The sequence below is a fragment of the Rhinopithecus roxellana genome, chromosome 5 (genome assembly GCF_007565055.1).
Source record: "Rhinopithecus roxellana isolate Shanxi Qingling chromosome 5, ASM756505v1, whole genome shotgun sequence".
Lineage (NCBI taxonomy): Eukaryota > Metazoa > Chordata > Mammalia > Primates > Cercopithecidae > Rhinopithecus > Rhinopithecus roxellana.
In genome coordinates this window covers 106,503,625-106,528,794 of record NC_044553.1, presented here as the reverse complement: position 1 = coordinate 106,528,794, position 25,170 = coordinate 106,503,625, and the positions used below count along the sequence as shown (strand labels likewise).

The 25,170-nt window shown below is 43.0% G+C and overlaps 1 protein-coding gene, 1 long non-coding RNA gene and 1 other non-coding gene across 4 annotated transcripts in view; 1 reads left to right on the top strand and 2 right to left on the bottom strand.

The window, feature by feature from the left end:
- FSD2 (fibronectin type III and SPRY domain containing 2) overlaps positions 1 to 9,885 on the top strand; it is a 30,650-nt gene extending 20,765 nt beyond the window's left edge. Inside the window, exons 9-12 of the mRNA XM_010360833.2 lie at positions 886 to 1,019; positions 1,958 to 2,090; positions 6,396 to 6,572; positions 8,943 to 9,885. Of these exons, the coding sequence (XP_010359135.2) occupies positions 886 to 1,019; positions 1,958 to 2,090; positions 6,396 to 6,572; positions 8,943 to 9,195 (697 nt within the window). The 3' untranslated portion in view covers positions 9,196 to 9,885. The remainder of the gene's footprint in view (positions 1 to 885; positions 1,020 to 1,957; positions 2,091 to 6,395; positions 6,573 to 8,942) is intronic.
- Positions 9,886 to 11,020: 1,135 nt separating this feature from the next.
- LOC104660470 lies at positions 11,021 to 18,013 on the bottom strand. 2 transcript variants are annotated; one of them, XR_747711.2, is made up of 3 exons: positions 17,706 to 18,013; positions 13,466 to 13,621; positions 11,021 to 11,342 (listed from the first exon to the last, which is right to left on the bottom strand). It is a non-coding gene; the product is annotated as an uncharacterized LOC104660470 (long non-coding RNA). The 2 variants fall into 2 exon arrangements; XR_004057545.1 differs by lacking the exon at positions 17,706 to 18,013 and adding an exon at positions 13,747 to 13,809 and having other exon boundaries at positions 11,023 to 11,342.
- Positions 12,175 to 12,301, bottom strand: LOC115898017. Its single transcript, XR_004057780.1, has one exon.
- Positions 18,014 to 25,170: the final 7,157 nt, after the last annotated feature.

Here is a 25,170-nt window from a genome sequence, read left to right as displayed (position 1 = left end):
ATAGACAGTGGCAATTATGGGCTTATATTTCTGTATAGTACAATTTAAATACATTGGATTATTTCTAATAGGCAGCTGTTCTCAGTGGGTTAATAGCAGTTAACCCTTTCAGCTCTAGTCAGAATTATTTGTTCATAAACATGAATCAAGGACCTTCTTTTTTTTTTTTTTTTTTTGAGACAGAGTCTCACTCTGTCGCCTGCCCAGGCTGGAGCGCAGTAGAGTGATGATCTCTGCTCACTGCAACCTCCAATTCCCAGGTTCACGTAATTCTCCTGCCTCAGCCTCCTGAGTAGCTGGGATTACAGGCATCTGCCACCACACTCGGCTACTTTTTGTAGTTTTAGTAGAGACAGGGTTTCACCATGTTGGCCAGGCTGGTCTCGAACTCCTGACCTCAAGTGACCCACCGGCCTCAGCCTCGCAAAGTGCTGGAATTACAGACGTGAGCCATCGCACCCGGCTGAAGTGAGGCCCTTCTATGGGCCCAGCACTGTACTAAGAATAGCGGTACTCATAATGACTCAGAGACATTATGATCCTAACAGACAGAGACACACTGGATTCCATTGCATGCACACTCCATGATGCAGTGTTAGCCATATGCCAAGCGCGGTGCTGGGTGCCTGGGAAACCAGAATGAGGGACTTGGAGAGGAGACAGCCACAAATACAAGAAGTAGCAACGAAGTGAGAAGAGCAGACTAGAGACTGTGGGAGGGAATGCCAAGGGGCAGCCAACACTCCTGGCTGTGCTGCTGTAAGTGTGGGTCAGAGGACAGGGGCGCAAGAGTGAGTTAAACCTTCCAGCTTTGAAAGGGATGCCTGGTGCTTGGGCCCGGGTGTCCTGGCCCCATTCTGACTGCAGCTCTGCTTCCTTGTACAGGTCTGTTGTAGGCATCCCGACCTGCGAGTCCCTGGTGCAGCTGCAGCCGGGGCAGAGCTACATTATCTATGTGCGAGCCCTCAACACGGGGGGCCCCAGCGTGAGGAGCGAGCCAGCTGCAGTTCACACCATAGGTCTGTGCCCCAGCCCACATAGTCTCTGGGACCCAAAGTGGCCACTCTGTGGCAGACCCAGTGATGCTATGACTTCACTGGGAAATTGATGAATATGCACAGATATGGACATGTGGCAAGTCAGCCCAGAAGGAGTTCAGGGTTGTCCCCCACTGCCCTAATTGCAAGTCAAATGGATCATTAAGAAGTCCCTCAGGCCGGGCGCGGTGGTTCACGCCTGTAATCCCAGCACTTTGGGAGGCCGAGGCGGGGGGATCACAAGGTCAGGAGATCAAGACTATCCTGGCTAACAACTCCGTCTCCACTAAAACATACAGAAAACATACAGTGCAACCCCGTCTCCACTAAAACATACAGAAAATTAGCCGGGCGTGGTGGCGGGCCCCTGTAGTCCCAGCTACTTGGGAGGCTGAGGCAGGAGAATGGCGTGACCCGGGAGGCGGAGCTTGCAGTGAGCCGAGATGGTGCCACTGCACTCCAGCCTGGGTGACAGAGCGAGACTCCGTCTCAAAAAAAAAAACAAAAAAAGAAGTCCCTCAATTCCTATTTCCCTTGGCAAATAGGTTAGACATTCTTATCCATATATAGGCATTACAGCTAGAGGTGAAGAGCACAGCCTCTGGAATCAGAGGGGATTGGGGTTCAAGTTTTATCATTTGCCAGCTTGATTTCTTAACCACCCTGTGTCTCCATTTCCTCAACTTCAAAATGGAAATAGTAACACCTGTTTCTAAGGGTCGTAGTGAGGATTGAAGGGCATACTAGGCACACAAGACTGCCCAATGAGTGTTAATTGCCATCCTTGTTAACGGGACGCCTATTACTAGGCCAGGTCCAGGCTTAGGTGTATCCCACACGAAGCTAAGCCGGCCACCACCGCCCACGTGGAGAAAGCAAGTGATTGGCTGCGGGTCTTCTGTGTGCTCCTCCTCCCACAGGAAGCTACTTTCGCCTAAACAAGGACACCTGCCATCCCTGGCTGATCATTTCTGAAGATGGACTTACGGTCGTACGAAGTGAAAGGAGAATCCCCGCCAGGGAGCTGTCATCCAGCAACACCCGCTTCACCAGGTACTTTGTCAACCTCTCACAAGGGCGTTCTGTGAACTACCCGAAGGTGCACTGCTATTCAGGTCAAATCCGAATATGGCATGGAGGCAGCCTTGAGGGAAAAGGAATCCCGGAAATGAGTGAGGAGAGGGGAGCCTAGTGGGGAGGGGACCCAGAGGAGTGTGGGTGAGAGGGGTCGGGCAGTTGCCAGCAGAAGAGCCCCCTGGGAGGGCGAGGTCAGGGGAGAGTGCGGTTCCCTGGGAGGGCATGGTCCCCGGGTCTTAGGCTGCCAGAGCTGGAGCAGCCAGAGGTCATGAGGGTGGGACAGGTATTACTAGTGGAGGGTGTCCAAGTTCTTAGAGTTCTCAACAAAGAATTGGACAAAACGCACAAACAAAGCAAGGAAAGAGGCCAAGCACGGTGGCTCACACCTGTAATCACAGCACTTTGGGAGGTCGAGGCAGACGGATCACTTGAGGTCAGGAGTTCGAGACCAGCTTGGCCAACATGCCGAAACCCCATCTCTACTAAAAATACAAAAATTAGCCGGGCGTGGTTGCGGGTGCCTGTAATCCCAGCTACTCAGGAGGCTGAGGCAGAAGAATCGCTTGAACCCGCAGGGCAGAGATGGCGCCACTGTACTCCAGCCTGGGCAACAGAGTGAGACTCCTTCTCAAAAAAAAAAAAAAAAGCAAATAAAGAATGAAGCAACAAGAGCAGAGATTTATTGAAAACGAAAGCACACTCCATAGTGTGGGAGCGGACCAAGTAAGCGGCTCAAGGGCTGGGTTACAGAATTTTCTGGGGTTTAAATATCCTCTAGAGGTTCCCACTGGTTACTTGGTGTACACCCTATGCATATGAAGAGGCTAAAGTGAAGTTACAAAGTCCTTTACTCGGTGTACACCCTATGCAAATGAAGAGGATGTTTCCTGCCACAGCTGAAATACAAAGTTATTTACTTGGACTTAGAAGGTTGGGGTTTTTCCGCTTAATTTAGTTCTAGGAAGTCCTTATGTTCCCTGCCCCCAGACTCTGTTCTGCTTCACAGGGCTCATGCTGTGGGCTAGTGGGAGAACAGAAACAAGGACCTAGATCTCCCACCGGTTAGCCCAGTGCTCTTTCTCCTGCACTGTGGTACCTTATAGCCAAACTCCTGATGGAAAACTGGCCATGGAGTGAGACTGTTCCGAAGTGAGGGGAAAACCATCATTGTGCTGGTGCATGACCTGTGGGCAGGATGGCCCACCAAAGAAGCTGGTTGGCTGGTCCAGCTATTTCTAAAGCTTGGTACACAACACATGTTGAAATTACTTACATATTCCTTACTTCTTTCCAAACTTAACAGACAAAATAAGGGGCAAATAAAAATACTGAAATAGAAAAATCAAAGCAATGGGAGAAAAGAAAGGACAGAGGTTAACTTCAAGGGCTAATTCAGTTTCTAGGATTAAACATAAATATGGCCTCTCAGCTTCCTGATATCCAGGGCAAAAATAGTTCTTGGTAGGTTGATTTTTAGAGTCAAGAGGATCTTCTAGGGAAGCAAAGGGGCTCTCCTATTAGGGCTGGAATGTCCACTGACGGAAAACTATCCAGCCTCCCTACCTGGGTCCTAGATAGTCCCCTCAGCTGGCTCTTCCTCTGACCCTGGCTTCCTGCTGGCCTTTTTACTGCACATGGGTTAAGCACCTACTGTATGCAAGTGTCAGTGTGAAAGAGCAGGTGCAAAGGAAAAAATTTTGTCCTTTCCTCCTCTGCCCTTTCAACCCAGGTTTGTAGGGTGTAGAGAGGATTAAGCAGCAATAAAGGTCTTGCCTGACTGGCACCAGAGCAACGTTTAAAGCTACTCTCATGGGCACTGTCATAAGCCCCTCTGACTGCAGCTGTGGGCCCCAGGCAGTCCCCCTCCCTCCAGGGGCCCTTTGCTACCCTTCAACCTTTGCATCCACACAACTCTAGCATCTTTCTGCTGAGGTCTCCTTGACCCCCACAGAAAGCCCTCTTGGACAGGACCCCCTCAAAAACAGCACTACGACAGCATCCCTGTGGCGGCTGCCAGTCACACCTGGTCCTGGGAAAACACATACCTTGGATGAGGCCACTGCTACTTCACTCTTCCTTTGTGTGAATAAGAAAGATCTCTGGGTAAAGCCTCAAGCATCTTCAAATTCAACCCTTTGTTATTACACTGAAAAGCTATGAACCCAGTTTTTGGCTCTCTCCTTCTAAACTTTTGCCTAGGGGGTCTATTTCTAACATCTCACCATGAAATACAGGAGTTCTTTACACTCATCGTTTGGTTCTTGGCTTTTGGGGATCCAGCCAAGCTGAGTTAGACAGTCCCATTTTAATATCCAGTTGCCAATGTAGCTGTTGCCCTGTGAAACATTGTGCTGTCCTGGGGGATAAAGAGATGAAGATACAGTCCTCGCCCACCTAAGACTCAGATCTCAAGTGGAGGAGACGTGCATGCAAAAGGCACACACATTAAAGGTAAGGTAGATTTATAGACAAAGCATTGTAGGACCCCCAAGGACAAAGACTTGGAAGGACAAAAGCATGAAGGATAAATAGGAGTTCTCTAGGCCAACAAGGCAGATAGTTGCTTTGTACATGTACATATGAAAGAAGCCAAAAAGATCCTGTTTGGAGAAATATGAGGAATTTGGTATGTCTGCAATATAGGGTCCACGATGGGAAGAGGTGGAAGATGAGGCAGGAAAGTCAGAGAAAGTCCAGTACATACACAATAAAAGTTTGGATTTTATCCTCTATGTGGTGAGAATTATTGGATGAGTTAAAGCAGGGGAACAAGATCAGATTACATTTCAGAAAGCTTACAGTGCATGGTAGAACATGAGCTGGGGAGGGAGAGGGAAAGGGAAAGGCAAAGGCAGATGGGAAACAAAGAGACCAGAGAGGAGACTATGGAGGGCTTAACTATGCAGTAGGGTACGTGAGAGGAGCCAGTGGAGTCAACAGCTGTTAAGCACATAAAATCAACAAGGCTAGCTGGTCACCTGTTTAAAGGGCAACAGACAGGGAGATGAGTCAGGGACTATCATATTGCCATATTTATAAAGTGCTTACCAAGTGCTAAATGTACTTCATCTCATGCAATCATCCCAACAGCCCTGTGAGGTCTGTACTATTATCAATCCCAGTTGATGGATGAGAAAACTAATTAAAACACAGAGAAGTAACTTGCCCAAGAGTATAATGCCATTAAGGGTTGAAGCAGGAATCAAACTAGAAGGTAAGCTTGTAGCCACTACATTATTCCCATCTTAGTTTTCTGCCAAGGGGTTATCAGGTAGATAACGACTATATTAACCAAAATGGAGATGTGAGAAGTATGTACCCCTCCCCACTACACCCCAAACTTTGGTAGATAAGAGGGGTGGGAATATGACTTTCCATTTGGGACATTCTGAATTTGAAACAACAGGTGGAAATGTGAGTCCGGAGCTTGAAGCAGAGATGGCCTCATTTTATAGGTGAGGTAACCGAGGTAGAAGTTAACCAACATGCAACCTCCTTCTCAAAGCTTTGCTTGGGCAGTAAGAACTTGGAGTTTTGAGAATAGAGAGAAAATTTTAAACTGAACAAATCTTTCCCAGGATGTTGAGGGCTATATATATTTTGGTTAATGTAGGAGTCTCCTGAAGAAGGTAGAACATTCACTTTGGAGATACCAATATAATTTGATTTTCACTGAAAACCTTCCTGTGTTGATAGTTTGCTGACGTAGAACAAAACATTACTCTAACCTTTGTCAGTATAATTGTTCCCAGTGCAACCTTGGAGGTAGATTTTAATGATCTGTGAGGAATCTGCTATCTTGTCCTTCTTGGGTTGGCCTCTGAATTATTGTCTTCCTCCAGGAGTCATCCCTAACATGATAGCTACCTCAAAGGCCTTCCATGTTCATTTAGTACAATAAGCAATGGTGGTGAACCTGAAGCTTATGGTTCACTTAACTGTGCTGTGTTGTATATTTCCAACCCTTTTCTTTTTTTATGAACAAGTGAACCGAACCTTTTTCTATAAAAGTCCCAACAATTTTAAAGAGCAAACAAAACTTGTTCTGTTGGTTTAGTGCCTCCTCCTCTCCCATTACCAAGCAGTATCATAATCTTCTTTAATCTTCAGGATCAGCCCACTGAGCTTTGAGAGCTAAGGGTGCTTTACAAGTTAAGTGTCCAGAAGCACCCACCATCACATTCGTAGACCACCGACTGATCCCAGCAGCTGGCTTCACTGACCTGCACAGCCAGGTTTGGGGCACCCCAGATCACACATGCTTCCACTTTCTGAAACCAGGTGTGTTGCTGTCATGGGAAATCTAATTCCAGTCCGAGGGCACCATTACTGGGAGGTGGAGGTGGATGAGCATTTGGACTATACAGTTGGTGTGGCCTTTGAAGATGTCACTAAACAGGAGGATCTGGGAGCAAACTGCCTCTCCTGGTGCATGAGGCACACATTTGCATCATCAAGGTAAAGTAAAATCTGGATACTCATAATTAAAATTTGTTTTTGAAAGATTACAGCAAGACCTTTTTACTAGCAATAATTAAGACACACGTTATGTTTTACAAATATTCTAAGACATTTCAGGAGTTGCTGCCAGTCACTTTCCCTAAAGTCCAAGTAAGAGGAGAAAGAGCAGCTTTTCTCTGAGCTAAAAATAGCTAAAATTTATGGAGAATTGTGTGCCAAGTACTCAGTTACTCAGGAGAGTGAGGTGGGAGGATCATTTGAGCCCTGGACTTCAAGGCCAGCTTGGGCAACATAGCAAGACCCCTTCTCTAAAACAAAAACAAAAACAAAAATAAAAGAATAAAAATAAAAAGACCACACCTCACAGCAATTAGATAATCCAAACAACATGGATTTGGAACTTGGATTCAAACTCAAGCAGTCTGGCTCCAAAGAGTTCATTCCTAACCAGTTAAGTGATTGATTTTTTCATTTCTGTTCACCTTTAGTATTAAGCCAATACAGTTTGCTTTGAAGCCCCAGTTCCATCTTTTTAAGTGAATGTGGGCAAGAGGCTTAGTAGTTATGGCTAATTCTGGTTTGCTCCTGCTGCTGGGCACTCTGTCTTTACACATGGATAAGTTCCATATAGTAAGGAAAAAGGTCTCATGCAGCCCAGGTCAATGAATAAACTTTCAGACTTAGAAGGCCATGGTTACAACCTTCCTTCACCTCAAAAACTGAAAAACAAGACCCCACACTGCTTTCCCATCACACCTTGTAAAATGGGGCCTCTGACCCTCCTTGGTTTGATGAATCCTATTAATGTTCATCCAATGTTCTCTGCCCATGATCCTCTATCATGGTTATTTACACATTATGTGTCATGCCCAAGCATAAGTGGGAAGACCAACTTCCCCTGATAATAGATGAGGACACTAATGAAATCTACTAAACTTCAGACCCAGTTTGGGGAATGCAAGAATTACTATACACTAAGGCAGATACTTTATTTGGGGATTCTGCCTGAAGTAAGGCTAAAGATCAAAGTCTCTTCTTTAGAAAGGCAAGAACAAGGGGCAGAGTAAAACTAAGGGAGCATAAAGAAAGCTTAGAAGTCTGTGTGTAGGGGGAGGAATAAGGGGAGTAAGAAGACAGAATAGAAGAGGGATGGAAGACAAAGGAAGGGCAAAAGCTACAGGCCAAGTGCTAGAGCCAAGCCAGTTTCTTACAGATGTAGGGATGTGTAGGGGTGTGTGTGTGTGCACGCGCACACGTCACAAATGGAGAATGAAGGTAAGGTATCCTAGGATAAGGTCTCCTAGCAGACTTGCATTTTTGGCTCATAGTATTAGACTCCATTGGTGGTGTGAGAGAAAGTACAAGAAAGGACTCATATAGCTTCTAGCAGCTGCTTAGTTAAAATAAGGTGAAATGGGCTAGAGACAGGCTGGCTTCCTCTGACACATTTAGATTATATTCCAAGTGTTCATCCCAGCAGCCTAGACTAGCCTGTTGACACAAAGAGCTTTTCAAGTATCTATAGGTAGCAGGGTTAGGAAATTCCTGTGACAGGTTTTGGCTTCTGCCATTTTTCAAAGTACACAGGATGCAGAGCACGGATAGTGATATAATATTGATTGGTAACAGGCCCACTGGCTCCCCACTCAATTTGAAAGTTTAAGAATTGGAGTAACTGTGCAGAGAAGAGCTTATGCCAAGAGGCCCATTTTATCACATGGAAAATCACAAGGTTCCCTGTTTCAAATGTCTAATCCAAATTTTAAAAACATGTTCTATTCCTATGCTAGTTTAGATGCAAGAGAGTTCAGGATGCTATAGGTAAATTTCTTAGGTTAAGAGGTTACTAGAGAAAAAATGATGTTTGAAAAATGTTTTGGCCAGGAGCAGATGCTCACACCTGTAATCCCAGCACTTTGGGAGGCCAAGGTGAGCGACTGCCTGAGCTCAGAAGTTTGAGACCAGCCTGGGCAACAGTGAAACCCTGGTCTCTACTAAAAATACAAAAATTAGCTGGGCTTGGTGGTACATGCCTGTAATACCAGTTACTCAGGGGGCTAAGGCAGGAGAATTGCTTGAACCCAGGAGGTGGAGGTTGCAGTGAGCCGAGATAGCGCCACTGCACTCCAGCCTGGGTGACAGAGTGAGACTCCGTCTAAAAAAAAAAAAAGAAAATATTTCTTAGGACAAATTTTAGAAAAGAGATAGTTTAGAGAATATAGTTTTAGAAATAGCTTGTCACTTTGCTAGTCATTTAATACTAGAAAATAGCAAAATCATAGGACTATCAATAAAATTAATATGAAATGTTCTATAAATAGTAAATCTATAGAATTACTGAAACTTTATGTCAAATTTAATTTTCAGGCATAAGTATGAATTTCTGCACAACAGAACAACTCCAGATATAAGAATAACAGTTCCTCCAAAGAAGATCGGCATTCTATTAGACTATGAAAATTCAAAGTTGTCATTTTTCAATGTGGACCTTTCTCAGCATCTATACACATTTAGTTGTCAGCTTCACGAATTTGTGTATCCCTGTTTTTCTTTGGAAAACCCTGGGTGTCTAAAGGTACATAATGGCATTTCAATGCCAAAACATATCACTTTCTATTAGAACATTCTGATGTCCAGTTTCCTGTCTTCCATGCCTACCCCTCTCGCAGCCACTCACGCCTTAGCTGGCTGAACCCGGCATTTAAGCACCATGTGCCCAGCACAATTTATGGCTGATGTTATTATCTGGCAGAATGGTGTGCTGGCGCTCATTTCACCCAACCTGGATTCTAGTCCTGTGTGCTGCTAAGATAGTCATTACCAGGCCCAGCTGTAAAATAAAGGCTCAGACTAAATGAACTCAAAAGCCTTTAAAGTTGTCAAACTGTAGTTGTGTATATGCAAAATATGAGTTTCCAAGACCTAGAGAGCTTGGAAGACGAGGAGGGTAGTCTTAATGGCTCCAGCAACCCCAGTACACTCATGCATTTCATGAGTCAGCCAAGAATACACTTGAGAAGGCAAGAGGCTGTCTGTAGAAAACTAGGGAAGCTGTGTGCCCTTCTCAACATCTTCTACCCTCATTTTCCCAATAGTGAGCAGCATTATGGTGAGGTCCCTTCCACTATGTACTCTTTATAACACCCTGTTCCACTCCTACACAATATGCACCACTCTCTAATTTTGAAATTACCTCTATAATGCCCAATTCCACGAAGGCAGGGACAGTGCCTGTTTTGTTAATTGCTAGATTCCCAACGGCTAACACATAACAGCTGTTACCAAGTATTTGTTGAATAAATGAGTATCTTCTTCAGCCACTGCTCTTTGGCCTCTCACTGCTCTCCATGTGAAGGATGGCAAGGCTCTTTCAAAACTATAGCAAAGGACCTATGGCCAAGAAATGGGAAAAAACCTAGAATGGAGGCAGCGTGAAAGAACAGAAGGGCATCTGTGGCATATTAGCAAATGCACAACAATTTTTTAAAAGAAATTAACACCCCACCAGAGGGCAAAGCTGAGCACGGGAAGGAAGACTGATCTCTAGCTAGGCAGCTTTCAGGCATCCTGCCTCACTGCCCCCAGGCCATTCTGTGAGCTCAATGCCCAACTCCATCAGCTACATTCCTGGTTCTCCCGTTCAAGTTTCCAGTTGCCACTTAAGCTCTGCACACATAGCATTTTCAAAGCTTGTGAGTGAAGCTGCAGAATAATTCCATTTGTGAAGCAATTACAATTCGGTATCACGTCCCACGGATGCCTCTAAACCCAGATATGCCCTAATCTCATCATTTAAGGTTTTGTGTTTAAAAAAAAGGCCACTTTGATGTTTTCTGGTGAAACCCTGTCTCTACTAAAAATACAAAAAATTAGCCAGGCGTGGTGGTGGGTGCCTGTAATCCCAGCTACTCAGGAGGCTGAGGCAAGATAATTGCTTGAACCCGGGGGGTAGAGACTGCAGTGAGCCGAGATTGTGCCATTGCACTCCAGCCTTGGCAACAAGAGTGCAACTCTGTCTCAAAAACAAACAAACAAAAAAACCTCTGATGTTTTCCAGCACATGCAAATCCTGACAAACTGAAAGACTCTCATCTACTAAACTCTGGCTACTGGTATAAATGGCAGCTCAGATTCCTGAATTAACAATTCACACTGACAATTTAATAACTCATTATACACACACATACCTAGCCTGCCAAGCTGGACTGTCTACTCTGAAACAAGGGACAGCAGATGTAAGCACAGAAATGGTTCCAGTTATAAACAAACAAAAGATACATATATGTATATTAAAAAATGTTCTCAGCTACTGAAATAGAAACTACCAAGTAAGAAACAGGATATCACAGAGAAGGCAAGTTTGAATTCAGGGTTCTAATAGGCTTTATGGAATACTACACATGTTAATATGAACACGGATAAATGGATTAAAAACTCGACACCTGTAAAGTTTTAATTAAATTTTTATTTGACCAAGAAAAAACTGTCTAGAATTGTCTGACATTTACACCAAATGTCAGACAAATCCACTTAAAGCAGATTAGCAACTTCAAGCATCATAATTATTCAGCATAAAGAGCCTTTGTTGAAACATCTTTCTCATTTATTTAGAAGAAAAACATCTAGAACAGAACCAAACAAAACTTTTGTGTTTTTGTAAAAAAATTCCAATTCCTTAAACTACTATAAACAATCTACTGAAACTGTATTCAACAAGGGACAGATTTACCTCAACATGCCATGTTCACCTGCAACATGCTGATAAGTCTGTTAAAAAACAAAGCAAAAAAAGAATTTTTAAAAATTAGACCACTGTAGCCACAATCCCTAACATTGGACAGTTAAAACAAAAGATATCAAAATCTGTCCTTTTCTTAGCTTTACCTGTATCACTTTATAACTCCTGAGAAAGTCAATTCACATAAGCTGTGGCCTCCCCACCTTAACAAAGGGGAAAAAGAATATGTAAAACCACCACAGAATCTTGGTGTAAACTAACATGGGTTTAGTAACACAGAGTGCAGTATTAAGAATTTAAGGCACGCTTATAAGTCAGAATTGGAAAGTTGGTTTGAGACTTGCAAACTAAAATGACACTGGTTTCTGATAAAATTAAATGACTTTTATTTAGAAAAGTGTGTTTAATAAATTACTTCCTGCTGGTTCAAATGACACACAATCACTTGTATACAATCCACTAAGATATTTCTGAAGTGTATACTTGGTCAAAAGTAAAAAGCAGAGCAAATGCATGGGCAGTGGGGCCTTTTTCTTAATACTTCTCATCCTCCAAAATCTGTTAAAATCATCATCTTCCACAACTCATACACTGGAAGCTGTCCACAGCACAATTCACTGTGATTTGGCATTCTGTAAATAAGACTATATTGGTCTTGATGCAAGCAGGTTCAGCTACCACACTGCACTATAAGAAAAGTCCTCTCCTCAACTTACCAAGACAACTTCTCCAATTTCTAGTCACCCTCCTATCAATTAGTAGAACAAGATTCTCACATGTTCACTATGTCTTTCTCCAGTTTTCTCATCTATAAATGTACTACTCCTATTTTCTATAGAAAGACAATGGAAAGCATATAATTGCTGTTGGTAGATAAGTAGGCCTTGAGTTTATTTTGCAAACAAGACCTGTTCTATCTACCTTTTCATTTAGGAGGCTAAAAGCAGAGTCAGCTTGATTTCAAGGACTCTATTTTCTTAGTCTCCAGAAGAACATAACCAAATCCAGCTTTTAAAACACTGTCCTTTACCATGTCAAGATACTCAAATAAAGATCATTTATAACTTCAAGCTATAGGAGATTAACTCTGTACATATGCTTGTTTCACTGTAACCAATGGTTAATTAATCTAAATGCAAGAGAAGTGTTTGTTATTTGGAAAGAAGACCCCAGCTGGTCAGCATCTTTTCTGTCATCCGGAAGTCCCCTGGAAGGAGTAGGACTATGACCTGGGCACAACAACTGCCCCTAAGTTAGTACTTATTTTACAGTTGCTACTGAACAGGTGGTAGTTCTTGTCAAGTATATCATGTCTGACTATTTCATTGTTTGTTTTCTGCTATCACCAGTTCCAGAAAAAAAAAAAAAAAAAGCCCAAATTGATTGCTTTTTCATTTTGCCAGAACATGACAGAATCAAGGTTTTTAGCTCTATTTTCACCTTACTCAAATCCTGGAGGAATTAAACTATCATTTATTTGAAACGTTACAAATTAGCCTCCAGCTGATTCAAACAACATGTAGTCACTCAGACATAGCCAATAAAAATGTTTTGGTAGTGTGAACTTGGATTCTAATCTTGCTGTCTCTCCTACTCTCATTCCTAAGTCTAAATGTTAGGTCTCTTGCTTGAAAGGAATTTAAGAGATGCCCTTAAATTCAAACAGACTGGATTGCAGAAAGGAATATAATCCATTCACTGGGAAAATACACAACCAACAAAACTGAGATTTCCCAACTGTGCACTATTAACAATGCAGAAACACAGTTTTAGAGATGGCTTTACTGAGTATATACATTGCTCTTTGTAGACTCATCTATTATTCTGCCACCCAGAAAGATTCTTACCCTCCTACTTCCTTCCTACTAAATGAATGTTTAAATTAAACATTCATTTAATTTAAAGGTGATAAGGCCAGGGAGAGGGAAGGAAAAAACAAGAAGCACTATCCAAAAGTAAGAACAGTACTCTGGAGAAAGGTAAAAGATACTCAACACTGTTTTTTGTACCATTTACAATTTATAAACCAGCCACAGAGTCCTAGGCACCCAGAATGGACCTCCCCTTCCTTGTCTACCTAATGCCTGTATAGCCTCTTGGAAACACTGCCTTATTCCTCCCCGTCCCAGGAGAGGTTAAGTGCCACACTCACCTCTTTTAGATTACTTAAGTAGCTATACTGCAATCATTGACTTGTGTCTGCTCCACTTGACTATAAGCAAACTGAAGGCAGGGTTTGTGCCTTCATAATCTCTGAATGATCTGAAGATGGAAATAACTGCTTTGTGCTTTCAGGGAGCTCATATACCTGCAAAGAGAAAAGAGACATCAAATTATCTTCCAAATCAAAGGAAAAGTCTCTTTATTAGAAAGCAAAGCAGCTTTCAAATTTGTGTGTGCTTGGGGAGTAGAAGGAAACATTAAAATACGAACCTGCCAGGCACAGTGGCTCATGCCTGTAATCCCAACACTTTGGGGGGCCAAGACGGGCAGATCACCTGAGGTCAAGAGTTCAAGACCAGCCTAGCCAACATGATGAAATCCCGTCTCTACTAAAAATACAATAATTAGCCGGGCATGGTGGTGGGCGCATATGATCCCAGCTACTCAGGAAGCTGAGGCAGGAGAATCGCTTGAACCAGGGAGGCGGAGATTGTAGTGAGCCGAGATGGCCGCCATTGCATTCCAGCCTGGGCAACAAGTGTGAAAACTCCGTCTAAAAAAAAAAAAAAAAACCCCAAAATATCAACCTTTCTTCTGTCCCAGTACATCTTAAAGATCTGATACACAGTCCCATTACTAACAGTGCTCCATGGTGACTTCTAATCTAGGAAGAGTGGGAGGGGGCACAGAATGATCTGGGGATGGGAAAGATGTATGTGGTTTAGAATGCTCTTCCCATCATTGCAAGAGACCTTTGACACATTTAATATTTATTATAGTTAGACTATCCTTATGAGAGCCCAAAGATCTTCAACATGTATATTTTAAATGTACTGAATCATAAATTTGGTTCATATGCCCTGGAGGCTGGTGAGTGAAAGCTGCCCCCGTGACTACTGAGTAAGCTTAACTGTCAATCCTATATTTATAGCACAACATGAGTATTTGGCTTTCTGCTAGTTTCAGGATCTAAGACTTTATGGAATAAATCATATGCTATAAAATTAATGTCAAATTAGGGATTTAGAAAGATCAAAGGTGATTCCTTTTCAAATGTCAAGTATCTTTAAAAGTCAATTTTAAAAGTGATACAAAGCAACAAAGTATTATAGTTAGTACCTAACAACAGCCCCTCTCCCCCAAACAACTTTGGCCAAATTTATATATTAATCTGTAGGGTGGAAATCAGATAAACAAACCCCTTGTTACTGAAATTTCATCCTTTTCTTATAAAGTGATTGATGGCTAGAATTTTCAAACAGTGGGATCCTATGCTCCATTATTTTAAATCAGAAATAAAGGGATCATTCTATAGTTCATTACTGGAAATGTTTCTCTGAATGTGGAGAGCACCAGTGAACAAATAACTTTGACACACACACACATAGGTACATGCAAAAGAAAGAAATACATGTTCCCAGCCCTTCAAAGAACCTCAAGCCAGCTTCCCAAAAATAACCACATATAACTAACTATCAAGGATTTCTACATAAGGTATTTTAAACAGCATTTACCTATTTATTATAAACTCACTAGTGGGTATGTTTCTGTACAGTTATCCATTGAAAACTCATCTAAGTTCTGGAAGAGGGAGAAAAAGGAGATGGAACATAGAGGCTGTCACATGCTACTGGCTACCGGCAGGGGAAGTTAAGCAAGAGATAACTGGCCAAGAGAGTGAGAAGAAAAACTGCCTGTGGCTTGTCCATGTCCAAATCTACTAAATTGGTAGTCTTTTCTTCTTAGCCCTTGATTCTCTAGTAGCTGGTCTGAACCACTGTCTGAAACCATTAAAAAAAAAAAAAAGTAATGGGATAAAAAGAATACAAAATGGCTGAGTGCGGTTTTGTAGAGATGGGGTTTTGCCCTGTTGCCCAGGCTGGTCTCAAACTCCTGAGCGCAAGCGATCCATCCACCTCGTCCTCCCAAAGTGATGAGATTACAGGTGTGAACCACCACATCTGGCTGAGAAAATTTTAAATCTCAAGTTATATATGTGTATTTTTGTAGAGAAGTATCCTAGCTGATTAATAATAAACTTTCCAAGCATAGAAAAATATTACAGGCCAGGCGCAGTGGCTGACGCCTGTAATTCCAACATTTCAGGAGGTCAAGGTGGGAGGATGGCTTGAGCTCAGGAGTTTGAGACCAGTCTGAGCAACACACAGAGACCCTGTCTCTACAAAATGTATATATTTTTAAATTAGCCAGGGTGGTAGCACACACTTGTGGCCCTAGCTACTCAGGAGGCTGAGGTGGAGGAGCTCTTGAGCTCAGGAGGTCAAGGCTGCCAGTGAGCTGTGATCGCATCACTGCACTCCAGCCTGGATGACAGTGAGGTCTTGTCTCAAAAAAACAACAAAAGAATTAAAAATGGACAACTGTTTGTGTTCTCTGTGCCTGGAATTATACAGCTACTGGAAATACAAGCTACTGTGCTTGTTGTTGCATTTTTAAGGTGATACTTCTGCTCATGTCACAATCACAACAGCAATCATTCCTCTACATAATCTAAAATTTCTTTGAGATAACTTTTTTTTTTTTTTTTGAGACGGAGTCTCGCTCTGTCGCCCGGGCTGGAGTGCAGTGGCTGGATCTCAGCTCACTGCAAGCTCCGCCTCCCAGGTTTACGCCATTCTCCTGCCTCAGCCTCCCGAGTAGCTGGGACTACAGGCGCCCGCCACCTCGCCCGGCTAGTTTTTTTTTTTTTTTGTATTTTTTAGTAGAGACAGGGTTTCACAGTGTTAGCCAGGATGGTCTCGATCTCCTGCCTCGTGATCCGCCTGTCTCGGCCTCCCAAAGTGCTGGGATTACAGGTTTGAGCCACCGCGCCCGGCCTGAAATATCTTAAAAGTCGGTCTCTGTGGGGGTTTCTGAAAACCCTTCTCGGGGTTAGTGAAGTCAAAACTATTTTCATATGAACAAAAGCTCTTTGGAGTCCTCAATAACTGTTTAGTGGCTCCTGAGACCAACAAGTTTGAAAACTGTTTATATAGGAGCCGGGCACGGTGGCTCACACCTGTAATCCCAGCACTTTAGGAGGCCAAGGTGGGAAGATCACCTGAGGTCAGGAGTTCGAGACCAGCCTGGCCAATATGGAGGGACCCCCCCCCCCCGTATCTACTAAAAATGCAAAAATCAGCCGGGCATGGTGGCACACACCTGTAATCCCAGCTACTCAGGAGAGTGAGGCAGGAAAATCGCTTGAACCCAGGAGACAGAGACTATTTATGGCTTCCCCACAATGAACATCTGGTTGAATGAGTTCCCCAGTACTTAAGACACCCCCTATGTGAAGTGAACAGTTTTTCAATATTTGCTAATGTATGGTTTTCTGGGCCTCAGGCTCACTTATTTTCTTCACAGGCTTGCCACTTTCCTACAACACATTTCCATTTCAATAACATGAGAGAGATGAGTGCAATAATGCACAAGACACTTAAGCCACACAAGCACCAAATGTAAGATTACTTAAAACAGCTGAGGGTTGACTGCAGTGCACGCTACAGAATCAGTTTTCTAGGGTGAGCACTTAGCGTGTTCAGTGAACCCCAGGCCGCTCTGTGTAAATGTGTGTAACAGGTAATGAAAGTTCCTTCTTCACATATTGTTACTACACATCTATTGCTAAAAGTGAAATGACAGAAGCGACGTGACAGACTCATCTCCATCTATAAAGTATGAAAGATGTAGATGACTGACACAGTTCTAACACACACTGATTTAGCCTTTCATGGATTTATACTGTATGTAGACGTACATTCACCCTCTTCACTCCTCCTTGCAACTCCCCATCCACTTCGTAAAAAAAGACCAATTGTCTAGCAATGCAAAGAAAAAGTATGGTGTAGAACAAATAATTCCGGGCTGAAAATGAAGAAATCGCGCTTTCACTCTCGGCTCTGTTATTAACAAGTTGTATAACTTTCGGCCTATCTCCCCTCATCACGCTTCAGTATACGCTAAAAGGAGGGAGATGACCAAGATGGCTTTACTCACTTCTGACACCAAACGACTGCCAGCAGATTCAAGAAGCTTAAGAATTACCAACTCTGTGTGTGTGTTCTAAAATTAATGCAACAGGTGCTGCTGCCTCCAACAGGCGTCACCGATTCAGAAGGTTTGGGTTCGCGCAGGCCCTTATGGGACACAGGATAGCACCACCTATGTGAAAACTGCAAACTTTAGTCTGGTGAGTGCATATTTCTCCTTTCCGCATTTATACTTACCTCAGCTCCGTCGGCTACCAAGCTCGTTCTTCAAATGAGGTGGAGAAATGTAAGCGCAATGAATGAGGCCCAGATCGCTGGTGGCGCTGAACCCCCAAAAGATACACACCGCGACAGATGCAACGACCCCTCACCTCTACCCCCGTTCCCTGCTGCATCCTCTGAAACCTGATACGCCTGCCTGCCTACTAGGACGCTGCTGTCACCAGCTCCGCTGGGTGGCCAGAGACCGGACTTAACTCCAAGGTACTACCCCTCCAGTGTCCCACCTTCCTAGTAAATCCACTCTCCTTCCGGCGGAAAAGCCCTTCTAGTTTCCTGGGCGTGAGAGGAAGTCCCGCCCCACGCACCAGCGGGCTATAACTGAATGCGCCCAGGAGCTTCGCGCAGGCTCAGAATCGATCGCTCGGCTGGTTGACGTTATCCAGGAGGAGAGTCGCTTTAGACCAGGGGAAGGCATGCACAGGATCCGGTTGTTGCTGGGTCCGAGGGCGGTAGGGAGTGGAGAGAGCGCCGGGAGTCGCTCAGCGGGGTCTGGGAGAACGGCTTGCAGATTCACATCTCCTCCGCCCGCGGATGTCCTCCGGGGAATTGAGGCTTCCTTCCTCAGCGGCCGTTGTTTCTCTCTTTGCTCCCGCTGCCCCTTGTTGTATTTGGTTTCTTACTATTTATGTAGTATTGCTTGCGGTTATAATGGCCACCACTTTCTTGAGCATTCACTGTACAAGCATCTCGCAGCAGGCGCTCATAAGCATCTGGCGATTCTTGGCCACTGCTGGAAGCCCAACCATTCTTTGGAAGGAATTTGACAGCCTACATAACAATCCTGTACTCTAATATCCACATGGTACTCTTGGGGCTAGGAAGATGAAATTGCCGTTATATTAGTTTTCTGAAGCCGCCATAACAAAGTACCACACACTGGATAGCTTAAAACAACATATATTTTCTCGTTTTCTGGAGTCTGGAAGTCAGAAATCAAGATGTCAGTGGGGCCTTGCTTCTTCTGAGGCTCTGGATAGAATCCTTCCTGCCTATTCCTAGCTTCTGGTGGGAGCCAGCAATCATTGGTGTTCTTTGGCTTGTAGCTGCATTAATCCACTCTTCCTCTTTTATCAAATGGTATACTCCCTGTGTGTCTCTGTCTCTGTGTCTTTTATAAGGAAACCAGTTCTATTAGGTAAAAGGCTCACCTTACTCCAGTATGACCTGATCATGATTTATCACATCTGCAATGACACCCTTTCCAAATAAGATCACATTTCGAGGTTCCAGGAAGGACATGAATTTTGGGGGCGACACTAACCAACCCAGTACAGCTATCAAAGTTCTTAAGAAGTAAACAAACGAAGAGTTGACAAATAGATGTACAAGTGGATTCAAACTTAGTTCAGTTTTTTTTTTTTTTTTTTTTTTTTTTGAGACGGAGTCTTGCTCTGTCACCCAGGCTGGAGTGCAGTGGCCGGCTCTCAGCTCACTGCAAGCTCCGCCTCCCGGGTTCACGCCATTCTCCTGTCTCAGCCTCCCGAGTAGCTGGGACTACAGACGCCCGCCTCGTCGCCCGGCTAGTTTTTTGTATTTTTTAGTAGAGACGGGGTTTCACCGTATTAGCCAGGATGGTCTCGATCTCCTGACCTCGTGATCCGCCCGTCTCGGCCTCCCAAAGTGCTGGTATTACAGGCTTGAGCCACCGCGCCCGGCCGTTCAGTTTTATCTGAGTGTTCATAGACATTCGAGGTATCCCTTTAAAAGATGGGTAGGGGCCGGGCGTGGTGGCTCACGCCTGTAGTCCCAGTACTTTGGGAGGCTGAGGTGGGCGGATCAGTTGAGGTCAGGAGTTTGAGACCAGCCTGGCCAACATGGCGAGACCTCGCCTCTACTAAAAATACAAAAATTAGCCGGGCATGGCAACAGGTGCCTGTAGTCCCAGCTACTTGGGAGGCTGAGGCAAGAGAATCGCTTGAACCTGGGAGGTTGCAGTGAACCGAGATCACGCCATTGCACTTTAGCCTGAACAACAGAGCGGGACTTCGTCTCTAAATAAATAAATGAATCAATCAATCAATAAATAAAACATGGTGGGTAAGACTTGAATGTGCCATCATAGACTGTCAGAGACAACATTCTGGGCAAAAGAAACATCACAGACAAGGAAGCACGGGTTGAACTGTAAAATAAATTAGGTTAAAGCGGGAAAGACCTTCATTGCATGCTGAAGAGTTTGGAGCCTTCTCTTTATATAAAATTAGGAGCAAATCAACGTGTTTCAGCAACTTAGTTGTGCTTTGAAGATTAATTTACCAGTTTGGGCCAAGCCTGCTTTGCATTTCTTACTCCAGTTTAAGAAGTCTTAAGTCCTATGATCTGAGCATAACGTGCTGCCCATCCTGTCTCCTCTGCCTGGAATGCTGCCGTGGGGCTACATCATATTCACTTCTCCTTTTTTTTTTTTTTTTTTTCCTTGTCCTGGAAATTGTATTATAGCATGGCGAGGAGTTGAGTGGGGAGAGAAAGTTCTTCCACTCATTTGATGGCATTAGTATCCCCGTAATACCAAGACTGATAAAAAGCACGAGAAGAGAAAACTACATGCCAAACTCAACGTAGATACAAAGCTCTAAAATAAAGTTCTATCGGGAACAAGAAAAGGTGTATCTCAGAAATGATTTAACATTAGGAAACCTGTTACTATAAATCATTGTATTAATAGTTCAGAGGTTTAAAGCCCCATGATTATCTCAATAACATTATTTTTTGAAAAATTCAATAGCTACTTTGACTTAAGAGAAAAGTCTTTAAGCAAATGGGGAATGAATAGCAACTTGATAAAGGACACTTATCAGAAATCTATGGTAACCATCATACTGAATAATACAACAGAAGCATTCCCATTACTGTTAGGGAAAATGAGAATACTCACTTTTACTGCTAATGTTCAACATGGTGCTGGATTTTCTAGCCAATACAGTAAAACAAGCAAAAGGCAAAAACATTAGGAAAGGAAGAAATGAAAATCGTATTTTCAGAAAATGTAATTTTCTTTCTAGAAAATAGGATGTAAGGACAACCTACTAGATGGTGCAGCAAGGTGGCTAAATAGATTAAAGTGATAACTTACATTTTTTGTATATACCAGTAATAAAATAGAAAAAAGGGAACCCACCCAAAGGGGCCAAATGAAGTACCTATGAGTACACTGAACAAAAGATGTATGAGACTTATGGGAAAATATGAAATATCATTGAAAAATATTAAAGACTTAAGTAAATGGGTATTTCATGTTTCAGGATGGGAAATTTTAGTATTCTAAAGATATTAGTCTATTGCAAATTAATAAAAATTTGATGTAGTGCCTACAAAATGTTAATATTATACTAATAGGATCTTTCCAAATAACTCTTTGGTCAAAGTGTATTATTATTTTGACACACTATTAGGTTTCATTATTTATTTAGAATGTTTATTTAGAATGAGTAATATTGGTATGTAGGAGGTTTTTGTACTATATTAATCAGCTGTTGAGGCTTAAAGTTATACTAGATTTCTTAAATTTATTTTTATTTCGTATTTGCCTACGGTTTGAAATAATTTAAGTAACTTTAGAATGATCTGCTCTTTGAAGGATGCAGAACTCAGTTATGAAATTATTATATAGTATTATATGGTGTGTTTTAAACAATGTAGTCTACTCTCTATCATAATTGGACTATTCAACTTTTCTACTTTTTGTGGGATCAATTACGATTATTTATATTGTGTTTTAAAGTCATTAATCACAAGTGGGTTTTGGATTTTGTGAAATACTTTTTCTGCATCTATAGTTATGAAATTGGGATTTTTCTTCTTTAGCTTGTTGATGGGTTACCTTTTTTTTTGTTTTTTTTTTTGAGACGGAGTCTGGCTCTGTCTCCCAGGCTGGAGTGCAGTGGCCGGATCTCAGCTCACTGCAAGCTCCGCCTCCTGGGTTTAGGCCATTCTCCTGCCTCAGCCTCCCGAGTAGCTGGGACTACAGGCGCCCACCACCTCGCCCTGCTAGTTTTTTTGTATTTTTTAGTAGAGACGGGGTTTCACCGTGTTAGCCAGGATGGTCTCGATCTCCTGACCTCGTGATCCGCCCGTCTCGGCCTCCCAAAGTGCTGGGATTACAGGCTTGAGCCACCGCACCCGGCCGTGATGGGTTACCTTAATTGATTTTTGAATGTTTAACTAGCCTTCCATACCTGGGGTAAATCGCACTTGGTGATTGATATGGTTTGGCTCTGTGTCCTCACCCAAATCTCTTCTTGAATTGTACTCCCATAATTTCCACGTGTTGTGGGAGGGACCCGGTGGGAGATAATTTGAATCATGGTGGTTCCCCCATACTGTTCTCCTGGTAGTGAATAACTCTCATGAGATCTGATGGCTTTATCAGGGGTTTCTGCTTTTGCATCTTCCTCATTTTTCTCTTGCTGCTGCCGTGTAAGCAGTGCCTTTTGCCTCCCGCCATGGTTCTGAGGCCTCCCCAGCCATATGGAACTGTAAGTCCAATTAACCCTCTTTTCCTTCCCAGTCTCGGATATGTCTTTATCAGCAGTGTGAAAACAGACTAATATAGTAAAAGTGTATAATTCTTTTTCTTCATTGTTGGACTAAATTTGCTAATGTTTTATTGAAGATTTCGCATCTATGTTTACGAGAGATATTGGTCTGTCATTTTCTTTTCTTTGTCTGGTTTTGGTATGAGGGTGATGTTGTCCACATAGAATTAGTTAGGAAAGCCAGGCACGGTGGGTCACGCCTGTAATCCCAGCAGTTTTGGAGGCTAAGGCGGGTGGATCACTTGAAATCAGGAGTTTGAGACCAGCCTGACTGACATGGTGAAACCCCATCTCTACTAAAAATACAAAAATATTAGCTGGGCGTGGTGGTGCATGCCTGTAATCCCAGCTACTTGGGAGGCTGAGGCAGGAGAATTGCTTGATCCCAGGAGATGGAGGTTGCAGTGAGCTGAGATGGCGCCATTGCACTCCAACCTGGGTGACAAGAGCGAACATCCATTTCAAAAAAAAGAAAAGAAAAAAAAGCCAGGCGCAGTGGCTTACACCTGTAATCCCAGCACTTTGGGAGGCCGAGGCAGGCGGATCATAAGGTCAGGAGATCGAGACCATCCTGGCTAACATGGTGAAACCCCGTTTCTATGAAAAATGCAAAAAAAATTAGCCGGGCGTGGTGGTGGATGCCTGTAGTCCCAGCTACTCAGGAGGCAGAGGTGGGAGAATGGCGTGAACCCAGGAGGCAGAGTTTGCAGTGATCTGAGATCACGCCACTGCACTCCAGCCTGGGCCACAGAGCAAGACTCCATCTCAAAAGATAAAATAAAATAAAATAAAATAAAATAAAATAAAATAAAATAAAAAGAATACGTACTACAGGACCTCCATTTTATAGTCAGGATGACTCAGCGTCATATAGACACCTCACTCCATAATCTTCTGCAAAATTAGCACCAAATTCAGGCAGACCAGGTTTTTGTTGCTAGGGAGAATAGTTGCCAGAGAAATACGCTAGAGGGTAAACACCGATAGATATATAAAAAGCATCAACATCAATCACTCCGTATTTATTACTTTCACCTGCATTTCTAACCTATCTCTCATGGTCTATTATTATTATCCCCTTTTTATTTCTCATAAGACTCTCAGGCCCCATGAAGAATGCGAATAACAAAATTGTACGTCTTAGTTAGCTTACACTGCTATAACAAAGTACCATGTACTGGATGTCTTAAACGACAGACATGTATTTCTCACAGTTCTGGAGGCTGAGAAGTTCAAGATCAAGGTGCTGGCAGATGTGGTTCCTGGTGAGGATCCTCTTCCTGGTTTGCTGATGGCCTCCTGCTTGTTGTGTGCTTGCATGGCAGGGAGAGAGAGAAGCAAGTTCTCTGGTGTCTCTTAAGGGCACTAAAACTATTATGAGACCCCATCTTTATGATCTCATCTAAATATAATGACCTCTCAAAGGTTCCATCTTCATATACCATCATATTGGGGGTTAGGGCATCGACATATGGATTTGAGGGGTCACAATTCATTGCATAGCATTGTACCTATTCAGCAGTATTCCTTTGAGAGTTATGTCCCAGCAGTGTGTCATGTTTTTATACGCAGATGTTGACTTAGTCCTCACTATAGAGCTGAGGGAACTGGGTCTAGTTCATTAACTACACTAAGGTTATAATCAGTAAGTTGTCACAGAGCTAGGATTTGAGCCCAGGCAGTCTGAGTGTAAATCCCCAAATCCTAATTCCCTCCCTATATTGCCTCAACAGAGGAAAAATCATTTTGAAACCTGATTAACTGAGTTCAAGAGTTGTCACACTTTTATGGACTGGGTATAGAAGTACTTCAAATATTAATTAAACTGATTCTTTTGATAAATGCTTACAAGAAAATAAACCAGACAGACAATAAATGTTTACAATAGAAAGAACTAAAAACAAAACGTTGGAGAATATGGACAGCCAGTTTGAAAGGAGTAATTTCTTGAATGCTGATCACATGAGACATGCATGCCTTGTCAGAAGCAACCACAAGTGTTAACTGATCAAACTGGCTAAGGATTTAAAAAGTTCCTGGCCAGGCAGGGTGGCTCACGCTTGTAATCCCAGTACTTTGGGAGGCCGAGGTGGGTGGATCACGAGGTCAGGAGATTGAGACCATCCTGGTTAACATGGTGAAACCCCGTCTCTACTAAAAATACAAAATAGTAGCCAGGCGTGGTGGCAGGCACCTGTAGTCCCAGCTACTCAGGAGGCTGAGGCAGGAGAATGGCATAAACCTGGGAGGCGGAGCTTGCAGTGAGCCGAGATGGCGCCACTGCACTCCAGCCTGGACAACAGAGCAAGACTCCGTCTCAAAAAAAAAAAAAAAAAGTTCCAGTGAGGGTCTGGGGAAGTGGCATTGTTCAACACTGCTGGTGAATATGTATTTGCACTTCTTCTGAAGAGGAAATTTGAAAATATGTATGTAAAACTTCAAAAAAATTATTCTTTTGACTAAATAGGTTAAACCTGGGTACGAATTCTAAGGAAGTCAAGATGTATGCAAAATGTTATGTACAAGGCTAGTCATTATATTACTTCAAAAATAAATTTATATATATTCTGATTATTAAAAACATGCTACTTACAAAAAAGTCAAGAAGATACAGAGATGTCCATAGAAATAAAAACAAAGAACTTGGGATTTTATCTCTTAGAACTTGCCATTGTTACAACTGGACACCCCTACTCCTCAGTCATGTATATATGTCTAATTTGTATTTTCATAACTCATTGCTTTTAAAAATACACTTCTCTTACCTAGTTATTCATGCTCAAAATACAAATACATGCTTGCATCTTTTTTGTGTGTGTGATGGAGTTTCGCTCTTGTTGCCCAGGCTGGAGTGCAATGGCACGATCTCAGCTCACTGCAACCTC